A 14659-nucleotide genomic window follows, 5' to 3' on the forward strand; every position below is an offset into this window, starting at 1 on the left:
AACTAAATATTTTAACTCTTTTAATGTAAACTTACAAAGAAAAGGAAAACTCGTAGATAAATTCTTTTTCCATATTAAATCATTTTTCTTCAAGTAACAATTGCAACAAAATAATTTTTCACTTTTCAATTTTGCGAAAACTTGCGGAAAATAATTTACATCTTCACCTCAAAGTTGCATTGAAAAAATTGTATTGCTAGAAAATGAGCTATATATGCGGCTTAAGATTTTTGTAAATGTGAAAAAATGTCGATCTTGTGCTAAAATTCATCCGAAGTAGGTCCTGAAGAGGTCGATGTGAACATATAATGAAAATTTATAGATTTGCAATCTAACAGCGCTATGAATTCCTCGTTTAAAATTGAAAATTTAATTCAGTTTTATTCTTTGTTTTCAAAGAAACCATAGTAATATCAAAAATGTTGCCAGAAAAATTATTTATATTTTTGGAATAACTTACGTCTGTGAACAAACTTTTTCTATACTGAAGTACGTAAAATCATAAAACCATTTAAAACTGACTGATAGTCATTTGAAGGATTTTTTGCTTCTAAATTGGCACTAATTACAGATAAAATAATTAAATTATTTACAAAACAAGCACATTAATCACATTAAATATTCGTGTCTATTTGCATCTATTTGTATTTTTTGTTTCATAATTTTATATATTTTTATACATAACAAAAAGACCAACAAGTCATTTAATTAATTTTATTTTCGTATAAAATTTTATATCCGGTACACTCACAGTTTTAAATATTCACATGCGGCCTTATCTCCAAAAAGTTCGGAGACCCCTAGATCAGAGAAATTCCCTTTGCTTTATACCTCTGATTTTTGCCCACCACTAGGTAGAAAAGATTCCGTTTTCGGATATCTTGAATGACTATGAAGTTTGTTTTCTCACCTTTTCTAAATTAGTTGAATAACCGGTTAATATCAGGTTATAAGATACTGCGTTAGCGAGCTGATCGGTCACAAAGTCGCACAAGTCTAGTATAATTGTATAAAATTATAGTTTGTTAACTCACATTTTAGATCCCGAAATGTGCAGCGCTTCAGGATTTAAATGCAACCTTGAGGTCGCAGTAATGTAAACACTTCAGAACTTTAATGTATAATGTACTTTTACCATATGTTAACATCAAATCTTCTTTTTTTTAACTTTATTGTGACGCTGTCTCAAAATGCGACTTGAATTTCACTAGGAGCTCGGAAAATTGCGCTTGTTGAAAAATGTCCGTTTACCGAGAAAAATGTCTAATACCTTTACTAGAAAGGTGAATTTTTAACAATTAACAAACTGGATATACTGGTTTTCAGTGTAGTATAATGGAGATTATCTTTTTGGTAAAGTTGTCGTAGCATTGATATATTGGGCCTAGGATGATGTATACAGGCACTAACAGCAAACGGCTTGACTAATCCGGCGGCAGCCGCATTATTGCTACCGTCATTAGTAAGTTTGTTTGCACAATGCGTATTTAAGTATTTGCATAGGTTCGCCCTAATGAGAAAATTCATTATTGTGAAAGTTTGAAAATATGTACCTATTTCGAATTATTTTGCAAATTCTTTCTGACGTCACTGTGGCTCGAACCGAACACTTTTAATGGGGAAGAGGTAATTCTAGCCGAGATAAAAAAAAATTACAACGGTACCTGAGGACTTTTATGATCTTTCACCGTTTCAAAGATGCAGGATGTTTTTCGAAAACTTTTAACATATTCAAATGTAATACCGAAGCCAGGTTAGTGCCAAAAATGTCTCTTCGGTTTTTCCCTACGCATCAACTAATAATATACAGCATGTCTCATTTGAAAAAGCATAATTTTTTTCGTGGAAAACAGCAAAAAATTTAGATATTTGAAAACAACCGTGCTACCGGAAAATGCCTTCCACATAGCTCTCAAACGGCGATAAATACAAAAATGCGATTTTCACAAAAAGTTTATCATGAAAATGGAGCCTCACAATCCGACATCGGTTTTGGTTAGTCCCTTCCTCGGGTGTTCGGGTGATTTGATCCTCCCGAACTCAATACAAACTAAAGCAGTTATTACATAGAATTGCCTACCTGTAAATTCCTGTTAGGTCTTGGCGAACAATGAAGGCAGATCACACAGGTCACTAAGAGGAGACCCCTGTCGTGTGACTTGAAATTATGGGTCAATAACATTAATAAAACCTTCAAAATCGGCGCCAGGGCTTCTACAGGATGCACTATGCAATTAAATAATTGATCGGTAGATAATAAAACTTTAAATAACTTAATGTTTTTCTGTCGAATGTCTAGTAACACCTTCCTCTAATGATGAACGAAAATAAACGGCACGTGTCTCATTTTCTGAAATCACTCTTAATCCCTTATTTAGAAGATATTAGAGTGTCAAATGGTTATATATGCAACCAGTTAGGAAATGGAAAAGTTCGAAAAAAAATGTTTCTTATGAGTTTTCGCATATGATTTTCCTTAATATCCCCGTGTGATGAAGAAATCAGAAAAAAAAGAAAAAAATAATAAAAAAGAAAGAGGGAAAAAGAAGAAAAACGCCGTTAGAAAGAAAAAAACAAAATTAGGGAATGTTTTTATGATTTTAAACTACATATTTAAACTTTAAATTTTGGATTTCAATACGCAGGACCAACAAAAAAAGTAAAAAATCAAGATATGTTTTTATTTTAGAGCGAGACATACAATAAAATGATATAAACTCGATTCAAAGCATGCTGAAATATAAAAAAATCTTAAATATCTCAGTACCTACACTTAACACATTTTTATTAAGTAACTCGTAATAACATGTAACATGTTGTGTAATAAAAGTTTATCAATTATTTTGTTAAAACGTGACTGCGTGTGAATCTTCAATTTGAGACACCTAATAATGCGACTGTTTTAATGAATAATTTGATAAATTTAATGAGTTGCCTGTAACGTGTTAATGAGTTAATATCCATTAAACTAGCAAACTTGTAGGATTTTTTGAGCTCATTAAAATGGTGCAAACAGATATTATTATTAACGTCACAAGGCCGATAATTTACACCACCACTGTCGTTTAAAAAAAATTCGACTAGATCGCCCAAATACGTCTTTCATCTAACTGTGGAACTATGGTGAAAAGTGTGTTTATCAAAAATTGAAATAATTACGTTCAAACGCGATAAAACGAGATTCGCTAAATAAAGTGAAGAATTGGGAAGTTCCAGATGAAATATTAGAGGTAAGCTTAACTAACTTGAACTAACCTGAACTAACCTGAATTAATCTAACCTAACCTGATAAATCTGTGAACCTTTAAGGTTAAAAAAGTTGTTTTCTAGATGAAAAAAGTACTTAAATCATATTATATCTTCACCATACACAAAGTGTTATTGAATATCAGCCATAGGCATTTTAATGCAATGTTTTTGTTCCAAATGAGCCATCTCTAAAATTAGTTAACATCTCATTAATCAAGTTAGTTCAGGTAGCATATAGGATTGGGTCAGAAATTTTTACAGAAACTTGGCTCATACCAATAAACACCCCGTGTAACTCAAAATTTGGCGTAACAAGCCGATAAGCATGTCTCACTTTCTGGTCTGCTATGCTTCGACGAATGATAATTACTATCGAAGTTTTAAAAGGTCAAACAACTTCAAACACAGAATTTGATATAGTTCTTGCATTAATACGAACAGGAGGATTTCAAAAAAGGTCATTTTTGTCTGTAGAGAAATGTGATATTATGGAAAATTTTATGTGTAATTCATACTGCGTCATATGGGGGTGAATTTCAAAAGAATCAGAGAAAACAGAAGAAAAATGCAAAAGTGTACACTTATTCTAGTTATAGGTACTGAAAGGTTCCTGAAACGTCGTGTGCAAAGTCAATAAATCACCTTAAACTCAATAAGTTCGAACATAAAAGGTTAAAATTACGGTACTTTATTAATCGTTGCCCTTAAGGACCTGTCAGGAATTTTATCTGTGCCACCGCTCTTTTATTTTATATCGTATCATTTTTTATTCAACATTTTTTAATTTTATTTTTTAATTTTTGTTTTAAATTATTTTTATATTTAAAAATATTAAAAAAGATGTAAAGCGAAATAAAAGATATATTAAAAAATAATCAAAATTGTCGTAGAACAAATAAAAATATGTAGATTGTCATTTAAGGATGCAAAACTAGGGAATTTAGCTTTTAAGGAAAATCTTATACTTATACTTGGCAAAACATACCTCGAACTGATATTGCCCGATCGGCCATAATTAAGTGCCCCCCGAAAAACCATTAACTGGTCATTAATGGTTCATGAGGTAATGTGACGTTGTGTTATATTTAAGCAACCATGCCATCCTTAACCAAACATTGTATACATTCGGAATTATTGAGAGTTCTATTAAAAGCAGATTACAGAAGTTTCACGTGATTTGAAAAATATGCAACAAAACTGAAATTTTTATAATATTTGGAAAAAGGGCGATGAGCTCACAAATATTGTCAATTGAAGATATTAATTAAGCCCAACAAATTATGTGGTTTGATTTTCTCAAATCTGGTTCTTCAACATTCAGTTAGGTAGCGTCAGCTGTCAGTTAACAACTAACTGATAGATAAAATATTTTTCAAACTGGACTTTTGGGTTATTTTAATGTAAAGTATTTTTTATACATATTAAAAATTAAGTTTGAAAAGAAATCATTTTTTATATAGCACTTTTTTAACTAAAATCTTTTAAAGGTCTTGAAACATTTTGTTTTTAAATTTTTTGTTCCAGCAATTTTTCGATCCTTTAATTTTGGTTTTTATTTACTGAGTCCTAAGCCCACTAACCAATAAAAAATTAATGAGCCATAGAAGGAAAAAATAGGACAAGTGGAGTAGATTCTCTATATCACATCGCATTTTTCTCGTAGGTGAATCTATATCTCATTCACAATTTTCTAGCTTTTCCTTTTTTAATTTATTTTTTTGTAATTGTTATTTTAGCAGCTCCACCAACCAACCAAAAGAACAAATTTATGTAGAAAATTAATAAATAGATTATTTCACGTAAATTCATTAGTTTGATGATTTTATTGTAATATTTTTAAGACAATTCTGATAGATCAATAGGTTTAGGCTAACTCCTAACCCGAACTAATCCCATCAGTAATCGAAAAGTAAAGACAACGTGTACGCTCATATTTGAGAAACTAAAGTTGATCATAACGCATAAAGACGAAACGTCAAGTGACATTTTGTATTATTAACATTGCAATAATAACTTTTAAATAATAATAAACAAGTAATTATTTATAGTTACATAATTGATAGCGTCAAACTTCAGCCCTCTCAGTGTCTCTTAATTTTTGAGATACAGAGCAGTTTCTCAAAAATATGATTTTACAAGTTTTTGTTGTGATATTATTTACAAAACTGTTATTTACAATATAGATAAGTGCTATCCACTGTACAAATAATCCAATTCTTATTCTTATCATATTCTCCATTTCCGTAACTGGTCCCAAAAATATTTCATATTCAATAGAACACAATTCCTTTACCTAATACCAGTTGTCAATTGTGAAGGTAAATTTTGAGAATATTTTCGAACCTGATTGGTCACCCACAAATTGCTTGTGATAAAACCCATTAAAATAAATACCTTGGACAAACCCAAAATCGCCATTAGAGTATTAGTCGTAGGACTTATCTCAGTGGTGAATCGTCCTTTGCTGCGTGCGTACTTCTGTTGGAAGTCTTTGTGCAAGTGCAAATATCCTACTTCGTGAACAAGCGCGACTGTAGCATGAATCAAGAGCATGATAGAATTGAAAATCAAATTGCGATCCCAGAGACGCTCGCTGATCCCATGAGCTCAAATGAGTCTTTCTCGTCATTTGAGTCCTACGACAATTGTAAGGGTTACAACGTCCCGAATACTTATATTTACAAAGAAGAGGTCTTTCCAGTTAAAGTGCAGCAAGATCCTTATGTTCCGCATGACAATCAGAATGTGATGGTAAGCATGATATGTAGTAATTAGCAAGTATGAGCATGTGTTAAGCAAACGCTCTATGTCATTATGCTCGTCTGTGAGATCTGCGATTCAAAGTTTACTTAACTTAAATTTATCATATTAAGTTGTGAATAAATTAATATATTTAATTATTAAAAATTGCTTTGACTTTAAAAGAAATTGTAACGTACATAATGATCGTCGTAGGGGCTGTTTTCAAAATTGTGAGTAATAACCTTCTTGTAGGTTTACCCTGCAAATAGTCGACGGATAACAGCTATGACGCCTCAATCTCTTAAAAACTGCGGCTTGGAAAAGTTGTACAAACGAGTTAGCATAATGATTCAAAACAAAACAATCTCATTAGGCCCGGAATTTTGGCACGTACAAGTTGTTGAGTTTTCCGAGCAGCTACGTCCCACCTTATCGTTATTACACTTGCCCACAAAAGCTGATTAGGTTTTTTTGTGATTTATTTGTAAGTACATATTTGTTTCTAAACATCCGTTCTTGTTCCAGAGCAACAATGACCTCAACCCAAATCCATCGCTTTCCTCATACCCGTTCGAAGACAACTGGTACCAAATCGCTCCAAATCAGTTCGTAGACATAAACCCAGTGAATGTTTGCCCGAAGGAAGCAGCACAGAAAAGCAAAATTAAAGCGGCAGTAGCGAAACGATCAAGAACCCAATACACGTCCTTTCAATTGATGGCCCTGGAAAAGGAGTTTCAGACAGGAAAGTACTTGTGCAGAGCCAAAAGGATTCAGTTGTCTCAAGAGTTAAACTTAACAGAGAAACAAATTAAGGTCTGGTTTCAAAACCGTAGAATGAAGTTTAAGAAGGATAGTAAGGTCAGAACACCTCAAGGATCAAATTCCTTTCAGCTAACTTCCCCGCCAGAAGTAGCCCAAAACAGGAGTTTAGATGTGGCCGTGAGTTCGTCTAACGTTCCATTGATTAAGGAAGATCTTCCGATTCTGGCCCAAAAGTTAACAAACAATTCCATGCTTGTTCAAAACTCTCATTCACTTAAATTTCCAACAACCTCGGGATCCGCATTTCATCCCCCCCATGGACAATGGGACGTTCCATCAGTTGCCACCTCACACCAAAGCTATCATCACCAGTTTGGCATGTACGGTCACAATTATGATCAGATGTGCCTCCCGATTTCATACTCTCTTCCTGTGGGGTCTAACTTAGTCCCACCGTATCAAAATGATGGCGGAATTCAGGCCAACTTCCATCACAACAGGCTGAACGAGTACAATGTTGATGCAAGAGGTAATAACACTAATCATACCTCAACATACGGGATGTTATCGCAAAACTTACAATGCGTTACTTGGAGTGCCAATGAATATCGATCTGATTCCCCAGCAGAGCAGAACACTGGATTAACAGAGCTGTAGATAGAGTACTTGACATTGTTATGGCCTTGGTGTGTGTGATGAGCAAACATTTTATTTCTACTGTTTATGAATATTTTTACTTTATATATTTTATACGCTTTATTGTTACAAAAACAAACCTGCGTTTTTCACATATATATAAATCTATAAAAAGTATAATATACAAACTAAAAGAAGAGTGATCACCGCTGTAAATATTTAATTAAAGAACTTTTTAAATTTAAGCAAATTTAAGCAAAATCGACCAAGAAAAAAGACAAAATTTCGCATTATCGATAAATGCTAAAAACATTTTTCGATTAATCGGTAAACACATACAAGATGACGAGATAATTATTTTAATTAAATTTAAATTGAATGCGTTATTGAAACTATATTTACAAGATAGAATATAGCCCACTTTGACCAGGCTTGAGGAGATTTTAATTCTCTAAAATTTAAATGGCACGGTAACGAATTCTCCTCTTTTGTAAATGTACCTTTTTGTAAATTTTAAAGAAATGTTAGCATAACGTAATTTATAAAAATGTTTCCTGAACATTGTAATATGACATGTTCACAATATCAAAGAAACGTTACTATTCAAAAGTTTTTAATATGGCTAGAGCAATACAGGATAGTGTTGGAAACACATGGTCCACATTTATGTACATATTTATACATATTTTTTAATAATTAAAAATAGAATACAAAAAACACTTGTAACACAATGCTTTATCTTTCCTCTCACTGCACAAATCCTATAAGGATTTATCGGAAAAAATCCGTTATTATTCTGTGAATTTGAGCCTGAGTAGCTCCATAGTACAACGTTCGTTTAAATCTTCTTTAAATAAAAACCCAAATCAAAACGAAATAAACTAAACTGAAAATTAAAGCCCACTAAATCCAAAAATTAAAATAAACAAATAAGTTTCAGAGAGTCCACTGCCATGATATTTGATAAATCCCAAAATCAAAATATATTCTTAGAGAACAATATAGAGTTATGCCAGTTAACTGGCGCAAGTCACCAAACTTACAAGTCACATTGATATGAACGTACTTTCTCGAAGTACAAACACACCCCTGAGCTTTCGAACATCATTTACAAACTCGAAATTTCCCCGTATTGGAATAATATGGCAGACATTACACCAGAACTAAAGAACTAAAGAGAGGAGAATGGCAGACTTAACAAATAAAGAGGCGCGAATCCAACGCCCCTCCTCTTGACGGTAGGGGACCACAGTTGGACCTCGATGGCTGGGGACACCTGGACGGATCGTGACGGCAAAATTCCTCTTTTATTTACTTATTGAGCTTACTTTACCAGACGCCATTTTATTTTTGAAATTGGTATGGTGGTCGCATCACTTATAATGATTTTTGACACTTCCTAATTTCCAAGTGCGACCGGAGCCTTATATTATAATTCCTTGTAAGAACCATATACCGTCCGTATTGATTCCAGCACGGCATGCAGTAAAGCTCTAATGTAGTAAAATCCCCATAAGACTGCAAACTCTTCGTTACTTACATGTAGGGTGTTAATTTTTTTTTTTCAGTTTATTTTTTGTAGCTCTTAGTTGTCTAGGTATTTAATTAATTTTTATAGAACACCCATTAAAATATTTCACACTAATTTAAGAACAACCTGTATACTATAACATTTTATAATATAATTATTATTTTAATATTTTAATTAAATTAAGAAGTCCATTGTTTAAATAAAACTATGCAGTACAGAGAATCATCTGCCAGTTAATATATGAGTGAAATTGCTGAACGAGTGACGAAAATAGCATTTTCTATCATTAGGTATAACAGTTTACGACACGAGCCGAAGCTAAGTAAAATATTGACGTTTGAAAACAATTGCCAATTATTCTCCTATGCGTTTAAATGGGAGAATTGAAAAGGAGTAGGCTGTGATATGTTACGGAATAGGAATCGTATTACGTATAAAGTGAATGGATGAGTTAGAACTGGTAATACTGATATTTTTATAGAAAAAAATTTATTTTGTTACATTGGAACAATCAAGTAAAGGTACCTAAATACCAAGAAAATATGGCGGATACACCCTAAATGTCTGTGCAGAAGATAGTGTGGACATCCTGAGCTCGGAGGATGCTCATCGGAATGAACGTCTCGGGCGTAGAGGTAACGGTCAAGTTTTCAACTAAAATATTCTCAAACGATACATCAAACGCTCTTATATTCGCGTTAACTTTCGTTCCGTTCTCCATGCCCACTTCGCAAGCTTTTCCTGAAAATGGACATACCGTATATCATAGCAGATTTAATTCCTCCCACATTCATGAAACATTATATCATGTATTTACCGTTAAAAGCAACAATCACCTACAGCTATTTACGTAAAACGCTTAAACGTTTTCAAACCGATAAAGTTTTTGATTTTAAGGTCTGTATGGTACCTAACAGATAAAGCAGTAACAGGCAGGTACCATGCATAGGACGTAAGTACAGATAACCTCTTTTCCTCCGTAATTTTTACCGTCCGTCTCTTGTTTAGTAAACTATTAGTCATCTAGGTCAAATCGCTTCTGAGATATATAAATTCTTAAAAATTAGGAAAAATTATGTCAAATCAATTTTTTTGTTAGCAGTTTATTCGATTTTCCTATCCTCTTGTATCTTTTAAAGCAGTACCTTTATCAACGACTGGCTATGCAACGCTTGTTCAGGATTTATCGAATGTGGAAGTTCTGAAAAGAAAAAGGTGTGTTGCTAGAACAAAATATTCCTTTTACGTCACTTCGCTCGGTGATATTTTTTAATGGCTTACAGGGAAAGAAAAATGTCCTATAAAAATACAAAAATTTCACCCCTTTGTAATTGATATTTCCGGTAAATATTGAATTCTCATTGTAATGTCATTCAATAGCCTTGGACGATATCTATACACATGTTCAACGTTTTTATAGATTTGAGAAAAAAATTACAGGGTATTTGCAAAATATTTGCCCTTTTTTATTTATTGCTTTGGACGCATCGCAAATCTAAGAATTTATTCAATCAGGAACCAGAGCAATAATTATTGGTCAAATATTATACCTACATGTTCTACAAAGAATGAGAAAACAATATTTTTTTATAACTCGTATTAATGGACTCAGAACTTGGAAGCTTCAACTTGTGAACATTCATTCGAAATTAATTTTCTTGACAATTTGGTTATTTAATTTGTTCATTCTAACAAAAACGATAAAGAGACAAGATAAGTGAAAACTTTTTACAAATGCCCTGTAACTCTTTTTCTAAGTCCATTCTTTAGGAATACATGTTTATTAAGAGATCATTTACACCGGATGAAACTGACAGTATTTTTTCCCTACATTGCATAGCTCAGCCTGAGTTGTTCTCTTGCATTTAGAAAATATTGCATTTTAAATCATATTTCTGATAAACTTTTTCTTAATACCTTGTTTTTTGGTCCACTCTAGCAATATTAAAAGAACTGTGTATTTCTAGACAAAATTAACATTTTTTCTTGTTTACGTATTCTGGACAATTTGGTGTATGCATGCATCGTGGTTTCAAGGAACCGCTCCAATTGGAAATTAAGTTATTTAAATTAATTGAATAAAAAAATTATTTTCTGCCAGAAATAGTTTAGGTTCGAATCATTATGAATATTAATTAATTAAATTACAAAAAGAGAAAGTCAATTGAGTAAACAAGATGATTTTGATTCGCTTTCAAAACCAAATCTCAGTTTTTGCAGAATTTCTTCAATTGTTTCCTTTATTTTGTGACTATGTATAATTTCATTATTCATCTTTTTATAGATCATAATCATTCCTTCATATTTCATTATGTATTCTCATTTTTCTTTAGTTCATCTTGAAGTAAAAGATCCTTCGAATACATAGAAATAGCTCAGAGAGCCTTTAAAATTTAGGAAAACCACTATATGATTTGTTGAATGATCTTTTGGCTATTACGTTGGAGTGTATGTATAATTAAATTTAATTTAATTTAAAAATCAGTCACGTGAAACTATAGGTTTAGAAGATTTTTAGTGCCAAAGTGTGATAGTTTTGCCCAGAAATTTATATTGTCGGTTGGACTGTTTTCATTTATCCATCAATGCATGCATCAGTGATAATAGATTTGATTGTTGTCATTCTTTTTTCATAGACTGATGTGCCACCATATTCTCTAATGACTGATCCATTATTTTAAGACTCATTTCATGTTTGTCAAGAGATTTTGATTATTGACCACTTGACAGTTAAATTGGAAGGAATAACAAACTTAAAGGTTTTTATTTGTAGTTGTTAGGTTTTTGACAAATTCATGCTCTGTTTAGCTTGATATTTGTAAAAAATACTGATAAAGAGTAGTGGTTTTCAGTAAACTTTGATAGCTATATTAGGATGTTGTAGCTTCAGCTTCAGGCCAAATTGTCATAACTGTTTCTGGTTAATAGTTTTTTTGATCTTCTGCTTACTGAACACTCTATCAGAATGAGTTGATAAATAACATAAAGCACCCTTGTAAATATATAGTTTCTAATATCTCACCTGACAAGGAAGCTATGAGGAATAGGAATCTTTCTCTCAAAAACGACGCATCATCTTTTTCTGCTGAAGTAAGACCTTCATTTTCACTTTTACTGCTTTCTATTTCCATTTTCTAACAAGAATAAATAGTCCCAATGTTCTGGTATAGTTTATAATACAGGTAATAAGTTAGGTTAGAATGATCATTGATCACATTTAGATATTTACAAGCTAGCTAACCTAATCACTATATCACATTTAATTATTTCAAAACTTTTTATCATCAAAATAAGGATAAATCAGCACTACTAGTCCTTCTAGGCAAGGTTTGTTTTGAACAGAAGTTATATATTAAATCCCAAGTCTCTCATACACTTTTTATGTGCTTCTATTAAATCTCCACAGCTTTCTTGCCCTCTCTCAATTATGCTGAAAATATTCTGATGTAATTATCGATGTGCACAATGCTTGAAATTGAAACCTACCATTGATCACGTAATTTTTTTGTCTCTGGGCATGCACAGCACGGTTTCAGCTTTTTCGGTTCATTTGAGGCACCATTCTCTTCAGGCTCAGAAGCTGCTTTAACTTTTTCGTTCACACTACCCATGTTGAGGAAAAGAACTAAAATATTGTATACATGTGAGTGTGTGTTCAAAGTGTTAAAGAATTTATCTAACAAACTTTTGAATGTGAGATATAAGAAAAAGCCCCTGCTCAAAATGAACTATTCCTACCTTAAATAATTCAATTACGGTTGAACAGATTGAAGTGGTGGAATTATTGTAATATAAAAATAAGATTTACAATTTGAACTTGGAATTACAGAATTAATGATATTCCAATCCAGATTTTCCAGAATCCCAAAGTGATTTTTCTAGATTTCGGATTTCATAAGAATCTTAATGCAAATTAATTACAGTGACGGCTGTCACTGTCACGATGACTGTTGCCAGGGGCAACTGTTTATCACGAAGGATTTATAAAGTCATCATGTTTGTCTAAACGAGAGGTTTGGCCAATAAAAAAGTAGTGAGTTTTTGGATGGTGATTGCTCGGGATCTAAATTTATTTAATTTTTTCAAAATTTTAAATAAATGGTTTGCGTACTTTCTTATTCGTTATTCTCTATAACTATTATTTAGATTTATTTTTTAATTTAAATTTAATCTAAACAAATTCATGTTGTATTAACCCCAATTGCTATGTTGCTACACTTCCAAACACACAGCTTTCTTTAGATTTCCTTAACCCGTTATCTTAACCTAACATTTGCTTCTCTTCAATAATTTATTCATAAAATGTGAGATTAATAACAAATTATTAAATAAAGGTACCAAAATATATTTCAGTTGGACCAAAATGATACTAAAACGATTATTGCAACAGGCAGCAATTTTATGTAAGCCTACCAATCAATATAGTTCAGTTCAGTATATTTTACAAAGAAATATCCGTATTTCTTCAAGGAACTTTAAGGACTCTCAAAAGAAAAGCGACCGAGCGCTTAGTATCAGAGACCCTTTTGAAGAAGTCAAAGATAAAAGCAAAGGCACCTATCTACAATTGATTAACATATTTATGGAACAAGAACGAGTCTATCGAAGGGGTCATGTTGAGTTTATTTATGCAGCTTTAAAACATATGCAGGAATTTGGAGTGCAAGGAGACTTAGATGTGTATAGGGCTCTGATAGATGTGCTGCCAAAAGGAAAGTTTGTCCCTCAGAACATAATTCAAGCAGAATTTATGCACTATCCAAAACAACAGCAGTGTATTCTTGAACTTCTCTCGCAGATGGAAGAAAATCATGTCTTGCCAGACTTTGATATGGAGGATCAGCTTGTGGCCATATTTGGGAGAAGAGGCTTTCCTCTGCGAAAGTATTGGAGGATGATGTACTGGATGCCAAAGTGGAGGTATGCTTCACCATTTCCACTGCCAGACCCATTACCTAATGATGCTTATGAATTAGCTAAACTGGCTATAGAAAGAATAAGCAATATAGATACAACAAACCAAGTAACAATTTATCATTCAGCAGATATAAAAGATTCTGTGGATGACACGTGGATTATAAGTGCTCAAAGTGTAGTACAAAAACGTTTATTGAGTGAGAACAGTGTCAAAGACCCAGTTTTTGTTGAAGGACCATTCACAGTTTTTCTCCGTGGACATTTTATTAATTACTTTATTTTGCGTGGAAAAGCTAGACTATATGATGACGGTTGTGAGGATCCAGACAATGTTAAAACAATCAAAGCATCATTTTTCAATTATAAACCTCCTATTAAAAATATCCTAAAAGCAATTCCTTCAGTCCATGAACAAGAAGATGGTGTTATTTATGCACTATGTGCTACTGGAACATCAAGTAAAGATTCACTTCTTTCTTGGATTAGACATTTGGAGCTTGATGGAAATCCAACCCTAACTGAATTATCTGTAGTATTTATGTTGAAGAGCATGACGAAAGAGGTTACATCTGTTAATATGCAACAAGGGGAATCAGAAATTGAGAAAAAGTCAATAGAGGATACCTGATATGCAATTTGTTGACTAAATAAATAAAAGAGAAATTAATAGATATCATAGTTTTTTAAAACATGAAAGTTGTTAAAACTTTACCAGATGGCAAAAAAATATTTGAGAGTGCTGAAGTTGTGTCTCTCTCTGCTGTAGTTATTGATATTCCTTGTGTGTAAATTGAAACTTACCCATCCTAATAATCCAGA

General features: G+C 32.5%; 3 protein-coding genes across 3 annotated transcripts; 2 read left to right on the plus strand and 1 right to left on the minus strand.

Moving 5' to 3' along the window:
- Nucleotides 1-5787: 5787 nt before the first annotated feature.
- LOC136412862 (homeobox protein HOX3-like) lies at nucleotides 5788-7425 on the plus strand. The gene is made up of 2 exons (XM_066396068.1): nucleotides 5788-6000; nucleotides 6517-7425. The coding sequence occupies exons 1-2, from the start codon at nucleotides 5788-5790 to the stop codon at nucleotides 7411-7413; spliced, it is 1110 nt and encodes a 369-aa protein (XP_066252165.1). The 3' UTR covers nucleotides 7414-7425.
- A 1989-nt stretch (nucleotides 7426-9414) lies between these two features.
- Nucleotides 9415-12527, minus strand: LOC136416102 (uncharacterized). The gene is made up of 3 exons (XM_066401158.1): nucleotides 12420-12527; nucleotides 11946-12364; nucleotides 9415-9664 (listed from the first exon to the last, which is right to left on the minus strand). Exons 2-3 carry the CDS (start codon nucleotides 12052-12054, stop codon nucleotides 9480-9482), a joined length of 294 nt encoding a protein of 97 aa, XP_066257255.1. The 5' UTR covers nucleotides 12055-12364; nucleotides 12420-12527; the 3' UTR covers nucleotides 9415-9479.
- Nucleotides 12528-13191: 664 nt separating this feature from the next.
- ECSIT (evolutionarily conserved signaling intermediate in Toll pathway, mitochondrial) lies at nucleotides 13192-14543 on the plus strand. Its single transcript, XM_066394351.1, has one exon. It carries the CDS (start codon nucleotides 13287-13289, stop codon nucleotides 14466-14468), a length of 1182 nt encoding a protein of 393 aa, XP_066250448.1. The 5' UTR covers nucleotides 13192-13286; the 3' UTR covers nucleotides 14469-14543.
- The last annotated feature ends 116 nt before the right edge of the window (nucleotides 14544-14659 follow it).

Source organism: Euwallacea similis, chromosome 1, assembly GCF_039881205.1.
Source record: "Euwallacea similis isolate ESF13 chromosome 1, ESF131.1, whole genome shotgun sequence".
Lineage (NCBI taxonomy): Eukaryota > Metazoa > Arthropoda > Insecta > Coleoptera > Curculionidae > Euwallacea > Euwallacea similis.

What these genes read in the sequence shown, in the direction of transcription:
- LOC136416102 (XM_066401158.1), bottom strand. Translation starts at nt 12,054, where the DNA reads ATGGAAATAGAAAGCAGTAAAAGTGAAAATGAAGGTCTTACTTCAGCA. An exon ending in CCTCATAGCTTCCTTGTCAG is followed by an intron (nt 9,665 to 11,945) that starts GTGAGATATTAG and finishes GTCCATTTTCAG; the next exon opens with GAAAAGCTTGCGAAGTGGGC.
- LOC136412862 (XM_066396068.1), top strand. Translation starts at nt 5,788, where the DNA reads ATGAATCAAGAGCATGATAGAATTGAAAATCAAATTGCGATCCCAGAG. An exon ending in ATGACAATCAGAATGTGATG is followed by an intron (nt 6,001 to 6,516) that starts GTAAGCATGATA and finishes TTCTTGTTCCAG; the next exon opens with AGCAACAATGACCTCAACCC.
- ECSIT (XM_066394351.1), top strand. Translation starts at nt 13,287, where the DNA reads ATGATACTAAAACGATTATTGCAACAGGCAGCAATTTTATGTAAGCCT.